Here is a 19,391-nt window from a genome sequence, read left to right on the forward strand (position 1 = left end):
AGCCCTTGAGAAGAATCCAAACCAAAGAACAGGGGAAAGAGCTAATCTGATAAAGGAGTGGGGACACTTCCATCACATGTAGGAGGAGAGAGGCAATGTGGGAACAAAGCTGGCAGGGTGTGGGGTTTTTATGGTCTAGAAAATGAAATATTTCTCATCTCATCACTTTTTTTATGAAGTAAATAAAACCCTGTGGTTGACCCAGACAGAAATAGATGCAGACAGTAAGAATTCAAAGAGAAAACATGAATTAGCTCTCCGTGTGTTAGAGTTAATTCAGACAGGCCTGAATGCCCATGTGAGATCCCTGGCCACTAATTAAAGACAGACCATGCAACCAGGTGATGGAGGTTTCTGTCTTCTTTGGTTGCCCCTGAGTGTGAGAGATATATGGGGTTATCAGGAGTGGCTAATCCCTTCCAGGGAAAGCTGAAGTTGGGAGAGAGTCATTTCCTAGTATTGCTCACTTAGCCTCTACATTATAAGAGCCCAGATTTGCATTCAGCTCCATCTGGGTTCAGGATGCATGCTCTTTCCCAGGAATAGGCCAAAGATGAAGATGGCAGAGTATGTAAACAAGTGAAGAGTTTGTTTTGTCTAGCAGTCCCCAGAGAGGTTCCCAGAGTCCAATCCTGTTCATTGCCTACATGTCATGCTATCTATCATCCATCTAAAAGGTCAGAACCTAAAAATGCTGTCACAACTCCAGGCAACAGCTGCCACACATCTGGATGAGCCAAAGGCAGTAATGACATTTTATAGAGGTCATGTTTTGTTTGGTTTTCTCAGTTGAAGAAACAAAGACTATTTAAACCATTTCATAAGGTATTCCATTCAAAGTATTGAGTTTTTACTTTGCTTTCTCAGACTGAGAATCTTATTCCCAGTCCTAGCTAAGTGAACCACTGGAATCCCAAGGGAAACATGAAGACAGGGATGGTAGATGATCCAATTGCCAGAATAAGACAGATTGGCTTACTGGTAGTCATGGTGATTAACGCTTTCTCTCTTCCTTCTACAGCCCAATTATTTCTAGTGCCTTGAGTAGCATCTTCACCAAGTGGGATGTGCCAGTCTTCACATTGCCCTTCAATATTGCCTTAACACTGTACCTGGCAGCTACAGGCCACTACAACCTCTTCTTCCCCACGACACTTGTGGAGCCTGTGTCTTCAGCTCCCAACATCACATGGACAGAGATTGAGATGCCTTTGGTAAGTTACCCAATGTCAAAGAGTCAAGAAGCCTGGAAGCTACCACAGACCCTTTCACTTACCAGCTTATGTGTTAGCCAGGTTCCATCCTTCAATAGAAAAAGCAGATGGGGCTGGTAGTGGTGATGCATACTTTTAATTCCAGCATTCAGAGGAGGCAGAGGCAGGTGGGTCTCTAGGATTTTGAGAAGTGGTCTACATAGGGCTCTCCAGGCCAGTCAGGACTATATAAAGAGAACCTGCCTCAATTAAAAAATAAAGAGAAGAAAAAGAGACCAGATGATGGCCTCAGAATAGACCCTGGAAGGCTTGCAGCCACATCCATACATCCAACAAGTCTCTACTGGACATCTAAGTCAGGCCTGAAACTTTCAGATTCTGACCATATAGCTGAAAGAAGCTAATCATGAGACCTACATTCTACACAAGAAAAGAGAACTGTGTGAAGCTGACAATGCAAGGTAGCTTGGCTGAATGAAAAACATTATATTAGATGTTAATTTGATGAGGCAGCAGGAGACTAATACACTTTAAAATAGTATTTAATTACTTATTATCTATAGAAGACAGGATAGATTTCTTTAACATAGTCTCTTTATCAATGGTTCTCCAGCAAAGGGTAATTTTACTCCTCAGAAACTTCAGTCAATGTCTGGAAGTATTTTTTATTGTCAAGCATGAGCAGTGGTTAGGATGTGGCTCAGTTTGTAGAGTGCATGATTAGCACATGTAAGTTAAATCCTCAACACCATATAAATCGAGTGTGGAGGCAATGATTGTAATCCAACACCTGGAAGATAGAGGCAAAATGACTAGGTCATCCTCATCTACATAGCAACTTTGAGGCCAGCCTGGAATATGTGTCTTTAAAAAGAGGAAGAAAGACAGGAAGGGAAGAAGGGGAGAAGGTGGGAGAGAGAGATTAAGAAGTAAATGCTAGACCAGTGAGATGACTTGGCAGGTGAAAATGTTTGCATGTATGCATTATAATATAAGTTCATATGAGTTCAACCTTCAGAACATGTGCTGGGAGGAAATGACCAACTTCCAAGGCTTGCTTTCCTCTGACCTTCACACATGTGTTGTGGCACACACATGCCCACACTCATAACTATTATGTGCATGCGCGTTTGTGTGTGTGTGTGTGTGTGTGTGTGTGTGCGCGCGCGCGCGCGCATACACACACACACACACACACACACACACACACACACACACACACACAATGATAGTAGACTAGTATCTAGTGAGTAGAACCCAGGGATGCTATTAAATATCCTACAGTGAACAGAACAGCTGCCCCTCTCCCAGCAAAGAATTACATAATCTGGGATGCCAGTAGAGCCAGAGTTGAGAATTTTGCTTATAACCTGTTTACAGATGTGCATGTCCATTGACTCTCCTTATCTCTACACATAAGAATATAGGAGCATAATAGAAATCTACCATAGGATTCTAAAAGTATATAGAAGTATAGAGTCTTAGCCTTGTTTTAACAACATAGAAACAGCCACCAGCCAGTACTTTTGTGTCACGTATACTTTAGTGTTGTATAAAAGCAACTGGTTATGGTTATGTATCACACTATCCTACACCCGTATTATATTAACTCATTTCACCCTGTAAGCATACTACCATTACTCCCAATTTACAAATGAGGAAACTAAGGCACAAAGGCAGTTGTCCAAGGTCAACCTGCAACTAGCACCTAGCTTAATACCCAGACACATGTTGTAGACTCATAACTTTGAACCACCATCCCTTGCTCCCAGGCAGGACATGTGTCCTCAGCTTGGGGCAATAATTGCTCTGCTGAGCCATCTCTCTGGCACCCTAGAGCTATAGAATTTTAAAGCTGGAAGGTCCTTAACTAGGCCAAGTGAGCTCAAAAAGAACAAGTCAATAGTGTCTTACACTGGTCATTTATCAAATCATCTATGAGAACAGCCTAGAATATTTACAATATTTCCAGAACATTGCTAGGCTTTCCAGAAGTCTATAGGAAATACCTAGGTGCCTTATACTCTGGTGGCAATCTAGGAAGGAAGTGCATTCTGGCCCCCTCTAAGTTTCTCCTCTCAAAGCCATGTGTTCCCCAGAAGCATTCACGTCCAGCATTGTATTAGGGGCTCCACCTGACTGCACGATGGGTACTGGATGCCTGGCAGGTGGTGGAGTGAGGAACTATTTGTTCCAGTTTGTGCCTTCCCCTGTTCTCTCTCACGCTGGAGGTCACAGCCATCCTCTGTTTCCCTTCATTACCCACTGGCCTGGCCTTAACCCTGAGGCCTGGATTTTGCATTATCTGCCCACATTCCAGTGACCTGCATTCTGTTGACTTTGCAGCTGTTACAAACCATCCCTGTTGGGGTCGGCCAGGTCTATGGCTGTGACAACCCCTGGACAGGTGGTGTGATCCTGGTGGCCCTATTCATCTCCTCACCACTCATCTGCTTGCATGCAGCCATAGGGTCAATCGTGGGGCTGCTGGCAGGTAAGACAGAACTCCACTCTGTAGGGAGATCTTTAGGTGTAGCCTCATCCCATTTCTCCTCAGCACACAGCAACCATTCCAGACTTGTCTTCACTTGAGTTTAAACACTGTCGGGGGTTGGGGGGATCTATTTTTCCCTTCCTTGAGCCTCCTCCAAAAGGAGCAGATTGAAGTAACAGAACACGTGAAGAAATGCAAAGGCCCTGAGTATGGACCCCAGCATTAAGGGAGTTGGAGGAGGGGAGCAGTGATGTCCCAAGCTGGGGTACATGTGGTCCAGCACTTGGAAGTTTGGGCCAAGCTAAAAGGAAAGATTTCCTAAAATTGGATTGGCATTTCTAAAGTGTAATTTCGTATTCCTACACATATGTATATGTATGTACACACATTTATATATGGATATGCTCTTTCCCACAATAGAGTCAGAAAATAGAGTAGGGGACCCTGGGAGTAAAGGACTATTTTTGAATTATTCTAATGTTTTGCAAAGACCTTTGGGAACAGAACTTTCCAAAACGAACTGTAATTTGAAATAATTTTAAATTCATCAAAACTGCAAAGCAATAATACAAGGAGCACTAACTCTTTATCAAGAGTCACCTACTGTTCACACCTGTCCCAGATTTACTTACTGTTCACACCTGCCCCTGAGGTTCTGACATGCCTCTCACTATATCCATCTATGCATGTCTAGACTTAATTTTTCTGAACCCTCCAAAACAGATTTGAAATTGTTGACAGTGCAGTTGCTTGGGTTGAAGGAGGGTGCTAATGTCCTTTCCTAGGCTTCTCCTTATCCCAAATGTCATTAACACACACACACACACACACACACACACACACACACACACACACATCCACTTTCAGCCACAGGCACAACCTAAGAGAGAAGATCAAGGGTCACACATGTATGTACATACACATACACACATACACACACTTATACACACGACTGTGTGAATCCAGGACTTCCTCACTGTTTGATCTCCTGTGATCACATGCTATTTACAGAGGCCCTTTTAAAAAGCAGAGCAGTAGCTGGGCGTTGGTGGTGCATGCCTTTAATCCCAGCACTCGAGAGGCAGAGATAGGTGGATCTCTGTGAGTTCGAGGCCAGCCTGATCTCCAGAGTGAGTGCCAGGATAGGCTCCAAAGCTACACAGAGAAACCCTGTCTCGAAAAACCAAAAAAAAAAAAAAAAAAGCAGAGCAGTAGATATGTTGTGAGTGAAAGAACAGAGGCCACCTCGAGGCCTGGCAGCAGTCATGGGAAGGCCTTTCTTCTGTGGTCCAAAATTACCCAGAAATACCACACCTTCTTTCATAGCACTGACTGTGGCCACACCCTTTGAGACGATCTACATGGGCCTTTGGAGCTACAACTGTGTCCTTTCCTGTATCGCCATCGGAGGCATGTTCTACGCCCTCACCTGGCAGACACACCTGCTGGCACTAGTCTGTGGTAGGTTTTTAAGAAAGTGACGGTCAAGCCCTGTGGCTGGTCTTCTCTTAATTGTATGTCTGCTAATTCATTATTAAAATTGGTGGAGACAAGATGAGAATGGAGTGTGGACTCTGTGAAAAGCCATGATGAAGTGAGGAGAAGATCAAGGGAATGTAAGCTCTAACTTCTGGCCTCAGATAATGCATAGTCATGGGAGAAATAGCTGCAAAGTAAAGAACAGCGTCAGGTAAATGCTGGTGTCAGGACACCAAGGCTGTAGCAAAGCTGGTTCTGGGTCTGGGCCATCCTGCTTTGCTAGGGCAGTGACTGAAGGAGACAGGTCCTGGGAAGCTGACTCTGATGGTCTTGTTCCTCCACAGCCCTGTTCTGTGCATACATGGGAGCAGCCCTCTCCAACATGATGGCAGTGGTAAGTCTGGACTATCTGAGCACCAGCCTAAGGTCTTCCTCCCACTTAGAATGCACATGGGGTCTTATAGAAGAAGACTGGGGAATGGTGTAGCTGTAACATCATTTGGTCCCTTACCCTGTGTGTGTGTGTGTGTGTGAAGTTTATCCATGATTCATCCAAAGAAGAACCTTTCACATGTAGTTCTAGGGTGTGTGTGTGTGTGTGTGTGTGTGTGCGTGCGTGTGTGTGTGTGTGTGTGTGTGTGTGTGTGTGTGTTTGTATCTGTTTCTATGTGTGTTTGTGTCTGTGTTGTCTGTTTGTGTCTGTGTTTGTGTCTGTGCTTGTGTCTGTGTGTGTGTCTATGTGTGTGTGTGTATGTCTGTGTATGTCTGTCTGTGTGTGTCTGTCTGTGTGTGTCTGTGTGTCTCTGGGTGTGTGTGTCTGTCGCTGGGTGTCTGGGTGTCTATGTGTATCTGTGTGTGTGTCTATGTATGTCTGTGTGTATCTGTGTGTGTGTCTATGTCTGTGTGTGTCTGTGTATGGCTCTCTGTGTGTCTGTGTGTCTATATTTGTATGTTGAAGGAGCAGTGAAGAACAGGGATGGACAAATAGCACTCTAAGGTTGGGAGTCAGAACCATTCAGGCCCAGCATTACGATTCTGACTAAGCCCAAAGACAGCAACATCTCAAACTCCTTGACCAGCTCCTGTGACACTCTTGAGTCCAGGAACGCTAACTAATGCCTTCACACAGAAGAAATCAGGGTTCCCCATCCACAATTCCTATCATACCCTTCTTCCCAGATTTCTGGCCCAACACAGGCACCTGGAAACATTCTTCCATCTCTTGTTTCCATTTGCAGGTTGGCGTGCCACCAGGTACCTGGGCCTTCTGTCTCTCCACCCTCACCTTCCTCCTCCTGACGAGCAACAACCCTGGCATCTACAAGCTCCCACTCAGCAAAGTCACCTACCCAGAGGCCAACCGCATCTACTTCCTGACAATGAAAAGCAATGAAGAAGAGAAGCCCCCCAATGGTGACTAGCCCAGCTCCAAGCAGAAACGCTCTTGCCTGAACCCCTGTAGTCTCAACTCTGGCCAATCAACTCAGCACACTTTCTTTGCCTCTCCTTGCTCCTGTATCAAATCAAACACACCTGGTCCTCCCTAACCCTGAGGCCAATTTGCTCGCTCTGCCCAGATCTTTATAACTACCCTTGGTGCAGCATTAAAGGAAGCTGGTATGCCCTTGCTTGAATTGGAAGTGAGGAGTCTGATTGACATGTTGTTGGCATAAAACAAGCCGTTGTTTAGTCTTTTGAGAGGAGGGTTGAGAGATGATGCTGATGCACCTAAACAATAGATGTGCATAGAATTGGCCTAGCTGAGTGGCTCCTAGGCAGACATGGAGTAGAGACAAGTGGGGACATGTGGTAAGAAGTAAAGGCACACTAGTTTAGAGTTGGGGTTGATGGGAACATGGAGTTTTCCAAGGAAGAAGGCTCTCACAGTAATGAAAAGGCCAAAACATGGAAAACTGGAGCCCTGGAAATATGAATAATATGTCTTGAACCTTCAAGTTTTCCCTCCACCAGCAGTTAGACAGCTTTCCCCCAGAACTTGAAATAAAAGCCTATTTCTTCATCATGTAACAACAAAATGCCTAATAACTAATCCTCCCGTGCCCCACCTCTCCCAGTCTGAGACACTAAAGCTTGTATAACCCTTCTCTCTCCCCCTCCCCAATGCTCACTTCTAAAATATTGATGTTTGGGGCTGTTTATCATTTTTAATAACATGTCTCTTCTTTTTGCAAGAATCCATACTCAAACACACCTCGTGCCTTGTCCTTGTGCTTGTCCATTTGAGCTCACCGTTAATCTCGAACATTGACTTCTGATCATTCTTTGCTCTTTTTCTCATCATCCTGTCTTGCAAACTTTGTGTGTATCCACTTGTTACCTCCTTAGAACACTCCCTCAAAGGTCTTCTTCAAATAAGACCTGAAAGAGCACAGGTGATAGGTCCTGCAACTCTTCACATGACCACAAAGTCTTGTCCCCAGCAAGCGAATAGCATTTTGTGTGGACATTGGATCCCCAGTTGTCTGCTAATGCCATTTCTTCATTTCCTGTCTCTATTGCAAATTAGAAACATGATCCTTTTTCTCTTTGAAAATAACCTTCCTTTCTAGATGTCCACTTTGTTTATAAACTTAAAGCGCAAGTGTCCTTTCTCATTGTTCTGCCTTTGGACCTACAAAGCCAACCTCTCTCTTCCCCTCAGAGATTCTGCTCCAATCATTGGTGTGAGCATGCTTTTCTTTCCCCCTCTTTCTTCCTCTGACTCAAGCTTTTCTCCACCCCACTGCCAATCTCTGTGACCTCTGTTCCAAGTCACTTACCTTCCCCTTCACAGTTTTCACCATTTGTCTTTCTGCTTTCTCTGGGGTATTTCTTCCCTGTCAAACACCAGCCATGGGTCCTCTGCAACTCAGCAGATGCATCAGACTTGGGGGTTCAGAAATCATAGTTTGGGATCTATGAAATCTTTGGGGGTTGGGGCTGCAATCGAATCGCCATGTGTGTTCATAATCTTTTGTTGTCTATTTCCTCTTGCCTTTGAAATCTATATAACCCCAACTTCATCCCATTCTCCCTATTCCATCCCAGCTGGTCTCTCATGTTGATGGCCATGTACTTTCTGCCAATGCTCAGAGCCTGAGAATTCTGCCTTGTGGTCTGACCATATTTGCTCATTCTCCCAGATTTTTTTAATACAGAACTTAATATGTTACTCAACTAGGGCTTGACAGTAAGCCAGGAGAAAATCAGACCCATCCCTGCCTTCAAGGAATTTATTTTATGGGGATTTGCCTGGCCAGCTGAATAGCATCACCTGAGACAAGGATGATGGCCAAAGAGCATTTAAGTTCATAGCACCAGTTTTCATATCGAGGCAGTTACCTGATTGGGTTGGTCTTCTATTTAGGAATTGTCTCAGGCATGATGTTAAGGACTCCAGGAAAAATTTATGCCTCTTCCTGTCCCCAGTGTTTCCCATAGCTGCTACCCAAGCATTCCCAGCCATCCCTTTGGTTAAAGGTTTGGAACCTGTTAAAATATAAACAGCCCTGGGCTAGTAATGGCGTAAGCATGGTCGGTCACTCGCATCTTAGGTGCTTGGTGTCATTTCTGAGAATAGGTTTGATTACAAGAGGAGGGAGCATACCATGAAAACACAAGTGGCATATTCCAAAGCTATTGGTAATAAAAAGGGACATGCTGAGATGAGGCCAATGGAGTGAATGAGGGGCTGAAGCATCCTTATCCTGCTGGAAATGGTGATGGTGTGCCTCAGGAAGAAAAGCAGACGGAGCCTTAGCTGTCTGCAGTGGGAGACTCAGCACTGTGTAGAGGTAACAGACAGCTGAATGAGTCAGTGAAGACAGTCTCTTTGGAACAAGGCAACTTGCCTGAGCAATGGCATCTGCTTAGACTTAGTTCCCCATCCAGGCAATGCAGAAGCAACTGGAGACGTGCAGAGTCACTGTTTAGTGGGCAGGGGGGCTGGACCAGGTGAGCACAGCAGTATCCCTCTTTCAACTCTGGGTATCCATGATTCTGTGACCCTGAGTTCACACTGAAGAATCAAGAGGAAACATCACTAATGTGACAGAAACATCAGAGCATAGAGACAAAAGTTACCGATGTATACAACTATTGCTTTGTAGATTTTTCTGGAGTTTTCCCACTCAGCCATCTGTTCAGGTTACCAAAATTCTATCTCACAAGCTGGAGTGAGCATCAGTCCCTTGAGTTTTCCTTAATCCTGCCCTTCCCCTGTGCCTCTCCCCTCTGAACTCTAAGACCCAGCCACCAGTTGGTCTTCTCAAACTGCATTTGTGACTGCATGAAACCAGTATTCCCCCAGTTTCCTACATGGCTCTGAGCCTTTGTTCCCTCAGATCTCAAAAGTGGTGAGGAACTGGAGTCATTCTCACCCAACGTCAGGTAGGAGTGGCAGCTTCCCATCAACCAAGATTCCATCCAGCAAACCGTGTGTGTGTGTGTGTGTGTGTGTGTGTGTGTGTGTGTGTGTGTGTGTGTGTGTGTGTGTTACTTGTATTTTATCTGTCTCTAGATATGGCAAGAAGATAGAGGAATCCATAGGGACCCTTCTGCCTCAAGTAGAACTATAAATTCTGAAACCTCAAGGATTGAGGTGGAAGAGAGGACAGCAAGTCCCCATGAGCTCGCCCCTAGCCTGTTCTTACAGTTGAAGCAAAGGAGACACACTTTTGGAGCACAGATAGCTTGGACCTTAATTTGCTCACAAGGAGTATAGCCCTTTCCTCAGAAGAATCTGATTACTGCTTAGGCCCTGGCAGTAATCTCAATGTCCTTCAAATATGGAAACATAGAGTTGAAGGAAGCCAGAGCATTCTAGGAAAAATTCATTCTAAAATGACTTCTGATTAAGCCTTTGACACCTAAAGAGATTGTCTAGTACAAAGAGCTCCAAGTGCCCTTGGTAGTGTACTCAGTATTTGCCAGAATGTGCTCAGTTTTTGCCGGGACCTGTTAGGCACAAGATTCCTATCCTTCTGCTTTCTAGGAGAGTGGACTACCACACCCTACATGTGCCATGTGTATAACATGTGTGGCTGGGAGATGTTATGCTACACCATGCTTCTGTTTAGCTCATGAACCCTTTCCTGGATGGCTTCTTCATGGGTGACATCTTCTCTTTCCAGCTTGGTGACTCTATCATGGTTTATTAGCAGCCATGTTGTATCTGAGCTAACCAGGATGGGTGCTCAAAAAGCAAGACTGAGCTCACTACAAAAAGTTCAGGAGATTTGAAGAGACCAGAGCAAGAGTGCAAAAAGCGAGCATCTAAGATGGAGCTTAGAGACTGGGCAGGCAGGGGAAAGGAAAGGGGGAGGCTTAGATATGGCCTGCAGGAATTGGTCTGCTCTCTAACAGTTCCCAACCTGTCCCTGGAATGTGGGGGCACCTGGGCACCTCCCACCCCTTCTGTTTGCTTTTCATCCTCCTTGATCAAGATGCGTCTTTGGGAGTCCCAAACATCTGGTGTTGGAAGGGAACCTTTGACGTCAACAGGAGAGTTTGTCTACTCAGGTGGAGCTAATGTCCTCAGTGTGAGGTAAGGTTCTGATCCTAGGAGGACAATACCTTCTGCCCCTAAGTGTATGCTGGGAGCAGTATGTGAGTGTGGGTTGATTACCCATCATACTAAAGCCAAACAAAACATGTTTTGATACCTCCCCCACAAGTCAGCTCATCAGACCCGTGGCTTCATGGGACTTTCGAGAGCCAGCCTCCCTAATATATAGACCTCAGGGTATATTTTGGCCACAGTGGTTAGGTCATGTCCTTCTTAAACTGAGAGGGCCCTGGTGAGCTACAAGGGGACCCTGATCAACAAGAGGTAGGGGGAAAGCTCTGAAACTTTCCACAGAAAGACCACATTTAGTATTAGGCTGTGCAAAATTTCCATCAAGACACTGATGGCAAGCACTGGTCCCCAGCCTGTGTCCTGCCTGTTGGGGAATTAGGTGCACTTACTGAGCTTGGAAGGCAAATTGCCCCCCAAGGAGAAAACACTTAGGTAATTGCTTAAAGACAAATACTGAAGCTAGAATTCTAATGAGAGGAGGTAACGCCTGAGAGACAACAAGGAAGCAACTAGACAGTTGCCAGGACAGCACTTTAAGGAAAGCTGCCTGATCCAGCTGGTGTGGAGACCATGGCAGCTAGAATACATCTTCCCTGGGGCATTTAGGGAGTCTCTTTAGTTAAGAAGGCCAGAGTGCTAGAGGGCTGCCAAGAGACATTTGTCTTTCTTCTTCCTCAGTTGGCAGACCTGTGCCAGGCATGGGTTCAGGGATAAGAATGAGTGGATTTGCAGAAAGTTGTCAAGAGGATGGGCTGGAAGATGCAGGGCAGTGAGGGGTTTCAGATTTAGGAGACAACACGGCTCCTGGAACTGAGAACAAAAGACATTGGACAGAAGCTTCTGCTTGAACCTGATGGTCTAAACTCCTCCAGCCTTATCTAGGAATCAGAAGAAGACCAGGTAAGATGCTGGGGCAGAATTGAACCAGGTAGATGCCAACCTACAGGATTTTGCAAAAGGAAGCTCTCCTTTCTTCCATTGAGCTGTATCTGGGGAAAGTAGTCATAGGATGGGAAACCTATTAAGAATTCTAACACACACAAAAAAATCTAGTTCTTGGAAGCTTAATGATGAAAAGGCTTCTAAATATTTATAGATCAAACCTATTGTTTTATAGATGAAGAGACCACAGCTAGTCTGGAAACTTTACCCAAGTGATAAGTGAACATGAGCCAAACTTCAGGTGTATGAATTAGCAACCTGGGTTGGCCTATCTTACTCTGTGATAGAGCCAGGGAAACAAATCAACCAGCAGATTCTCTTTCCCAGCTCTCCTGACAACTGGGTGAGTCATATGTTTCTTGTCATCCGTTTCATGAGTTTTCAAACGTTATAGCTCTGACATCATAGGGTCCCCAGGAAAGCACTAGGTTGAAGTGAACCTCTGGGATGAAACCTCTGGCTAATGAGATAGTGTCGAATACCTTCCTGTGGGGAATCATTACCTACTGTTTCCAGAGACCAGTTACCTGCTCCGGGCTTGGACTACCTCTTGGTGTCCTGTTCCCTTTTGTAAACATGCCAATAGAACTGGGTCATCCTCTGACTTATATACCATCCTAGAGCCTTCACCCAGCAGCTGGTAGAAGTAGAAGCAGACACCCACAGCTAATCACCGAACTGAACTGGAATCCAGTTGCAGAGAAGGACGAGTGATGAGCAAAGGGGTCAAGACCAGGCTGGTGAAACCCACAGAAACAGCCGACCTGAACAAAGGGGAACTATTGGTTCCCAGACTGATATCTGGGAAACCAGCATGGTATTGATCCAGACCCCATGAACGTGAGTGTCAGTGAGGAGACCTTGGAAATCTATGGGGCCCCTTGTAAGTAGATCAGTACTTATCCCTAGCATAGGAATGGAGCCCTTCCACATAGAGGGATACTCCCTGAGCCTAGCCACACGGGGGTGGGCCTAGGCCCTATCCCAAAGGATATGACAGACTCTGAAGACTCCCCTATGGAAGGCCTCATCCTCCCTGGGGAGCAGAAAGGGTATGGGAGAGGTAGGGAGTTAGTTGGGGGGGGGGAGGAGGGGAGGCAGAGGGAACTTGGATTGACATGTAAAATAATCTTGTTTCTAATTTAAATTTAAAAAATGGAGAGAAAGGGAAAGAAAAAAAGAACTGGGTCATCCTAGTCCAGATGTGTCTACACATCCCAGCTCCTCAACAACCTTTCCTCAGTGCCCTCATACATACCGATTTCAATAGCCTAGACTTATTCCACATAGCTACAGAAAGGAGTATTAACAGATGCCGTGCTATAAGGAGCATTATCCCAGGCTATTGAAGCTATCTCATTAAAATATGGGCAACCTTCTAAAATTGTGATTTTTGCCCCAAGACCAAAGCATCAGGGTAAAAGTATATACGAGTTAAGAATTGAGATAAAAGTGTATATGTGCCCCTGAGCAGCTCACACCCACCTCCAGGAGAGCTGATACTCCTTCAGGCCTCTGAGGACACCTGTAATATCATACAAATACCCCCACACAGATACATACATATGGTATAATAATAATAATAATAATAATAATAATAATAATAATAATAATAATAATAAATCTTAACAAGACTTTAAAGAATTGCTTTTTTAAAAAAAAGTGTGTGTGCACATGCATGCAGATGCACATGTATGCACGTGTGTGAAGAGCTAACGTTGACATTGGGTGACAATTAGTCTATAGTTACTGAGGTGGGGTCTCTCACCGAGCCCAGGAATCATTGATTTTAGCTGGTCTGGCTAGCTAGCTTACCCTGATTTCCTGTCTCTGCCTCTCAGGTGCTGGAATTACAGGCTTCCCACACCAGCCTGGCTTTTCTGTGAGTCTGAGGATCCAAATTCTAATCTTCATAATATACTGTAAGCACTTTATCTGCTGGGCCAGCTTCCCAGCACCAACACAGAAGTTTTATTGCATAGTTTCAAAAGTTTTAAAACACAATGGGTAAATTCTCAGAGAAAGAGAATTGTGCCCCTCAAAGACAATGGGGTACTTTAAAATCAGGTAAGAAAAATGACCAGGACATTGTGGGGGGGGTCACATTTGAGTAGATAAGAAGTTGGCAACCCACTGTCAGGGTAGCTAGTAAATTTTATGAGTTCATTTGTCCTTCCTGGGACTCTTCCTTTGGGATGAGGTACCAGGGGCCATTGGGAATTAGGCTATCATTGTTTTTATATTACTTAGAGCCCACTGGGTCAAGCTCTAAGCAGTTAGAATCTGATCATGAGAGTAAAGCATTTTTAGTTTTATTGGGGGAGAGCTTACTTTTGGCCTTTTTATTTCTACATTTGCCCTGGCAGATCAACAATGCCAAATCATTGACAAAGGAAAAAGATCTCCTTTTTCCTGGAATTATTTGGGAGCTGGGAAAGAGCAGGGGGAGGGGGGCGGCTGACATTGCAGTTCTGCCACAGATTCATAGGAGCATATGACATAAAAGGTTTGAGTCTTGTTTTTGAAGTGGGTGGTGTCACAGAAAGTTGAAGTCTAGACTGTGACATCGTTTGGAGGTCAAGAGGCTTCCAATAATAGAAGGTGGGTATCAATGTAAATGGCAATGGTTGCTATCCCAGACACAGTATTGTCTGGTGCTTAATGACCTATAACCTGGAAGATGCCAATTATGCCAGAATGTGAAGGAAGGAGGGGTGGATGGCACAGAGTAGAATTATGACAATAGGAAAAAGGCTATGAACATAATAAAGGAAGAACGAAACCAATGGTGCTTAAAAGCAACTCCATAGGGTGATTTGAGAGAGACAGATAGGACATTTAATAGTAATGATGAGTGTGATAAGGAGCCCTGTGCTCAACCAAGGCGGCCAGTGATGTTGGGGTAAAAGGTAAAGGTAGGAGTTACAGTTCAAGTCATGAGCTAGGTCAGTTAATATATTGGGGTCTGGAGGTATCTGAAGGAAGATTTCACCTGGAGTTGGATGCAAAGAGGATGGAGACCCCCAGGTAGCTCTCGGGAATAGGTGGTTTGAATTGGGGGTAAGGGGACATTCTTTACTATGGGTGGTTGTATCTATAACGATGACAGGCCTTGTAACTTGGCAATGGTTGAGGACATTAGGAGGACATGATAGGGTCAGGTTCAGACAGCTTGACCTTTTATCCTGTGGGGAAGGTAAGAAGATGGACTCAGTCTCCCAAGTTAGTGTGACGAGGTGATCCTGAAAGCATTTTTGGAGATGCTTGTCTCAGATTGTGGCAACAGCAGTGATTGTCTTGGTGATATTAACACAATGAGAGGAGGACCCTGCCATAAAGGTGAGATTGCCAGAAGATAGAGAGCATCAGGCTGCATAAAGACAATACATAATTTTGAGATCACTCATTCCCTAATGACATTGGAAATGAAAGACAGGCCAGACTGCAAGGGCCAAGGGAACCCCAAGTGAAAATACGGTGCCCTGTGGTTACTAGCTACCTCTGAGGCCCTTTCTATTTTTGTGAGGAGTTTTCCATCCTCCCAGTTAAGGCATGCACTAGAACTAGTACATATTTTCATCCTTTGCACCAGGAAGGATGTCAGTGGCATCTGTTTGCCAATCTACCAGCATAGTCCCCGACACTGGACAGGCTATAAAAGGAGATGGAGTCTGCTGGTTCCTGTGGGATTGCTCTGACAAGTAGGACAAGCTTTGGAAATAGACTATGTGAAGAATGCCTGTATCTGTGGAAGGAGGCCTGATTAGAATTCGGAGAGCTTTAGCCCTCAAGTGTGTTGTCTGATGTCCTTTCCATTAAGAGGACTGAGGGAGCAATGGCTTATTTTCTGGGCTCCGTGAACATCCCTCTGGGGTAGCTGTGAAGCCCCGACCTAAAGCCTGTTGAGTCCTTTGGTGGACCTTGCAATGTAGTGTTCATAATGGCTACCTGAGTTCAAGGTCAGATAGCTTTAGTAGGCCCAACACATCAGGGGCATGTTTAATCAGGTATTATCAGCAGTGGGGATATCTTTCTTTCTAGATGGCCTCATGGGTGTGGGTCACATGATAAGAACAGGCCAAATCCGCGTCGCTATTGCCTCTGATTTCTGACCTTAAAAACTGTCAGGGTCTTTAAGAACACTGTGACAAGAGTGGATATTAATGAGCACCAGAAATGGAAGTGTTCATAGTTTAAAGGGCACTTGTTGGGTGGTGTAGAGATCACCAGCAGTGACTGCAGGGAAGGCCTTCAAAGTTCTAGACGATTCTGGACCATGATGGGACAGGGACTTGGTATTAAGTAGAAGAGTCATAGGGTATTTAGAATCTCAGAAACTTAGAAGAGCCTGAAATAGACTTGGTAGCTCTATCTGGGGAAGGATGGTGCACCTAGTTAGGATCATAAGGAATGAATGGAAGATATATACAGAATATATATATATATATATATATATATATATATATATATATATATATTAAAGGGAATGTAAACCAGGTTGGTTGGTGTTTGTCATCAGTACCAGTAGGTGGGATGGAAGACTGAAAAGTCCAACTGGAGACAGTGCTAAGGGCTAAAAATTTAGCCCCAGTATCAGAGAGGAATGTGATTTTTTTTTCCTCTTCACATATAGAGTTATCTAAGGGACATCCACAGACCTCGAGAATACAGGAACTTGCACAGCCCCAGAGCCATATATTCCTCAAAGGGAGCTCCTCAGAGTCAAGGAACAGAGTCTGGGTCATTTGTCCTTCTTTGATCCCTCACTAGGGAAAGAGAGACAATCTCACCTTCAATGGGCCTCTACTTAGAAGATCATACATGGACATGGGTGAGGCCTATAGCCTGGTAACATCGGAGACTCACGGATAAAATGTCCTGGCTAGACACAACAATAGCATGAAAGAACCCTTTGACTGGAGACCAGGTTAGCTTCCTCAATTCTAGGTAGAGCCCTGAGATTTCCTGACATGGGCAGGGAGGACTACTGCCATTAAGTGCTCCTGCCCTTTATCCCTTTCTTTTTCTTCCACTTTGACCTTTTTGGCCAAAGGTTTCCTCCCAATTATTAAAGAACTTAAGGGCCACAATAAGTTGAAGATGGAGTCTACAGCCCCTGGTCTAGTGTTTGAAGCTTTTAACTCATAGTTGGGAAGTCTTGGCTTATAAAACTATGGCCAGGACAGCTTGGCCCTCTGGACTCTCAGGATTAAGGCTAGTTTATTTTCATAGAAGTTTCAGTTATTCTAGACTGAAAGGTAGCAGGCTACTCAGAAGCCCCTGCATTGCTTTCCATATCTTATAGTTAACAGCTGTAGTGATAGCCCATTCTCAGTGGATAAGAGCACTTGCTACACAAGCATGGGAATCTGAGTTCACAGCCCCAGAGCCCATTTAAAATCCAGTATGACTGTGCATACGAGTCACCCCAGTACTTGGTGGGAAGGAAGGAACACAGATGGGTGGCTTTTTGTGGCTTGCTAGCCAATCAACGTGCCCCCCACCTCACCCCCAAAATAGTGAGTTCAGTGAAAGACCCTGTTTCAATAAGGTAGAGAGTGATAGAGAGGAACAGTGATAACCTCCTCTGGCCTCCACACACTCACACATGCTTATTTCTCTCACACACACATAGCCTTTATCACCTCTTTCAACAGGTAAAAAATTATGTGTTTTCATGAGTCCTTCCTCTGTCATCCCCTGCACCAGTGGCCCAATATGACCAGCAGGACTCTGAGTCAGGCACAGTAACGCAGCCTGGGCAGACTGTATTTGGGTTACAAGCATGAGCTTCAACTGCCCGGCTGTTTGCTAAAGGCAAGATACAGGACCTTTCATGAACCATGTGGTCAGGATGATATAGATAAACCTGCCAGGTTAGCCAAAGGCCTCAGTGGGCTTTTGGAATTCTCTAACAAAGGTGAACCCTAAATGATCCTACTTTGGATTGCATTTGGGAGAAGTCAGACATGGAGAAGGGACTATGGACTCAGGGGGTGCCAGAGTTCCCCTTAGCCACAGAGATGGGTGTTCTCCATGGGAAAGGGCTTGCTTTTAACTGCTCTCTAAATTCCCTGTACAAAGTTCCCAACTTTGGAGTGTGAGTACAACCACATAGAGTGCTATTGGAGAAAGCTCTCTGGATGGGAAAGAGAGTGGGAACAGAAAGAAGAGAGAGGTCGGAGGCGCAAAGCAGAAGCAGGTGTTGAACAGAGGTGTGGCTGGAGGCAGGGGAAGAGCCATACGATAGGCTTGTATCAGAAAGCCTGGCTGTCCATGGGACTCTAGCGGTTGTCTACAGAACTCTCAGAACAGGAAGTCTGGCTGGGAAGGAAGCTTGCAGGTGCAAGCACCATCAGCCACACATGGCTGCTCCCTCCTGTGAGTGGCAGACACAAAACAGAGTGTAAGGAGAAAAGAATGAACAGTCCTGACAGTATGTGTGGACTCATGCCAAACAAGCTGCTGCTGTCCCCATATCACACAATGAGAGTGAGTGGGGTCCCAAAAGGAAGAAAAACACCCCCACCCACCCTTGAGTAGGTGAGCCAAAATGAACTCCATAGCTCATAGAGTAGTGGGTGACAGCCATCTGAAGTCTCAGCCCAGAGCCTTTGTATGTCACTGGAGGACAACCCCAGAGATTTCCAGATGCACATTGGCCACTCTGCCAACCACCGTAAGCCTCATAGTGAAGAGAAGCAAGAGAAAGGGAGGGAAAAGGTCCCCAGCTGAGCCACCCAAATATCCTCCCAGGAAAGGAAGCCAGAGGCTCAGGGGGAAGTGTTTACCAGACTAGAACCTACCGAAAAGCGTTAACGGAGAGCATATACTGTAAATGGGAACACAGCACCCAAATTCTGAGAGACAGACTCGCTCCCCCTAAGGGACAATGGGGCACTTTAGTGGCAGTTAAGAGAAGTTATTTGGCCTTTTCTCATGGGCCATTTGTCTCAGGAGTCAAATGTGAGTAGATAAGAGGTGGGCAGCTCATTATTTTGTTAGGTAGTAAATTTTATAACCCCTTCCTGGCCATTTATGGAGAATCTCCAAGAATCATTAGGAGAATGGTGATAATTGTTTATATACAACATCACAAGTCCACTTGGTCCAGCTCAAGTAGCTAGAGTCTTATTATTAGACAGTGGAGGATTTTGACTTTTTTTCCTGCCCTTTATTTTTGGCTTTTTTATCTCTCTACTGGGAAAAGGGCACCCTGTGCAGCTTAGATATATCTACCTGTGGCCTCTGCCTACTGTCAGCACCACACCCTGATGTATCCCTTCTCTCAAGTGTGTACCCCACCCACACCCTTCCATATTGTTGGAAAGAAAAACTGTTTTACCCTCAAGGAATAGCAGTAGATGCTTGGGTCACTGTGTTAAGGATCCTAAGGATGTATCTAAACTTACTGGTGAAGATCTATGATCAATTAGCTATGTCTTCTGTAGGTAATAGGAGAAAAGCATGAAAGAGAGTATGGAAACATTGCCAAAAGAGAAGAACCTACAACAATGACCCAGTCCAGTTTGCTTCCAGTGGTGATGTTTATTTGTGTAACTATTTGTTATTCTTTTTCATAGATGAAATAATTTATGCTTTCTTTTAAAAAGTCAGAGGTCGATTAATTTCATGAGAAAGGCTCCAGCTAGCTATAAAATTCCTACATTGCAGGAATAAAATT

General features: G+C 44.9%; 1 protein-coding gene and 1 long non-coding RNA gene across 9 annotated transcripts in view; both read left to right on the top strand.

Annotated features, from left to right (window-relative positions):
- Positions 1-19,391, top strand: part of LOC113833667 (urea transporter 2) — a 253,969-nt gene that overhangs the window by 211,618 nt on the left and 22,960 nt on the right. For 6 of the 8 annotated variants that reach the window (XM_035440041.1, XM_035440040.1, XM_027397964.2 and 3 more), the window contains 5 exons: positions 1,022-1,214; positions 3,561-3,708; positions 5,035-5,169; positions 5,532-5,581; positions 6,426-6,600. In XM_035440041.1, coding sequence (XP_035295932.1) covers positions 1,022-1,214; positions 3,561-3,708; positions 5,035-5,169; positions 5,532-5,581; positions 6,426-6,600 — 701 coding nt within the window. Of the gene's footprint in view, positions 1-1,021; positions 1,215-3,560; positions 3,709-5,034; positions 5,170-5,531; positions 5,582-6,425; positions 6,828-19,391 lie in introns of those variants that run through there. The other 2 variants (XM_035440043.1, XM_027397971.2) reach the window with 2 other exon arrangements.
- On the top strand, positions 10,760-12,381 carry LOC113839199. Its single transcript, XR_004768315.1, has 3 exons — positions 10,760-11,665; positions 11,883-12,050; positions 12,329-12,381. It is a non-coding gene; the product is annotated as an uncharacterized LOC113839199 (long non-coding RNA).

Source organism: Cricetulus griseus, chromosome 2, assembly GCF_003668045.3.
Source record: "Cricetulus griseus strain 17A/GY chromosome 2, alternate assembly CriGri-PICRH-1.0, whole genome shotgun sequence".
NCBI lineage: Eukaryota > Metazoa > Chordata > Mammalia > Rodentia > Cricetidae > Cricetulus > Cricetulus griseus.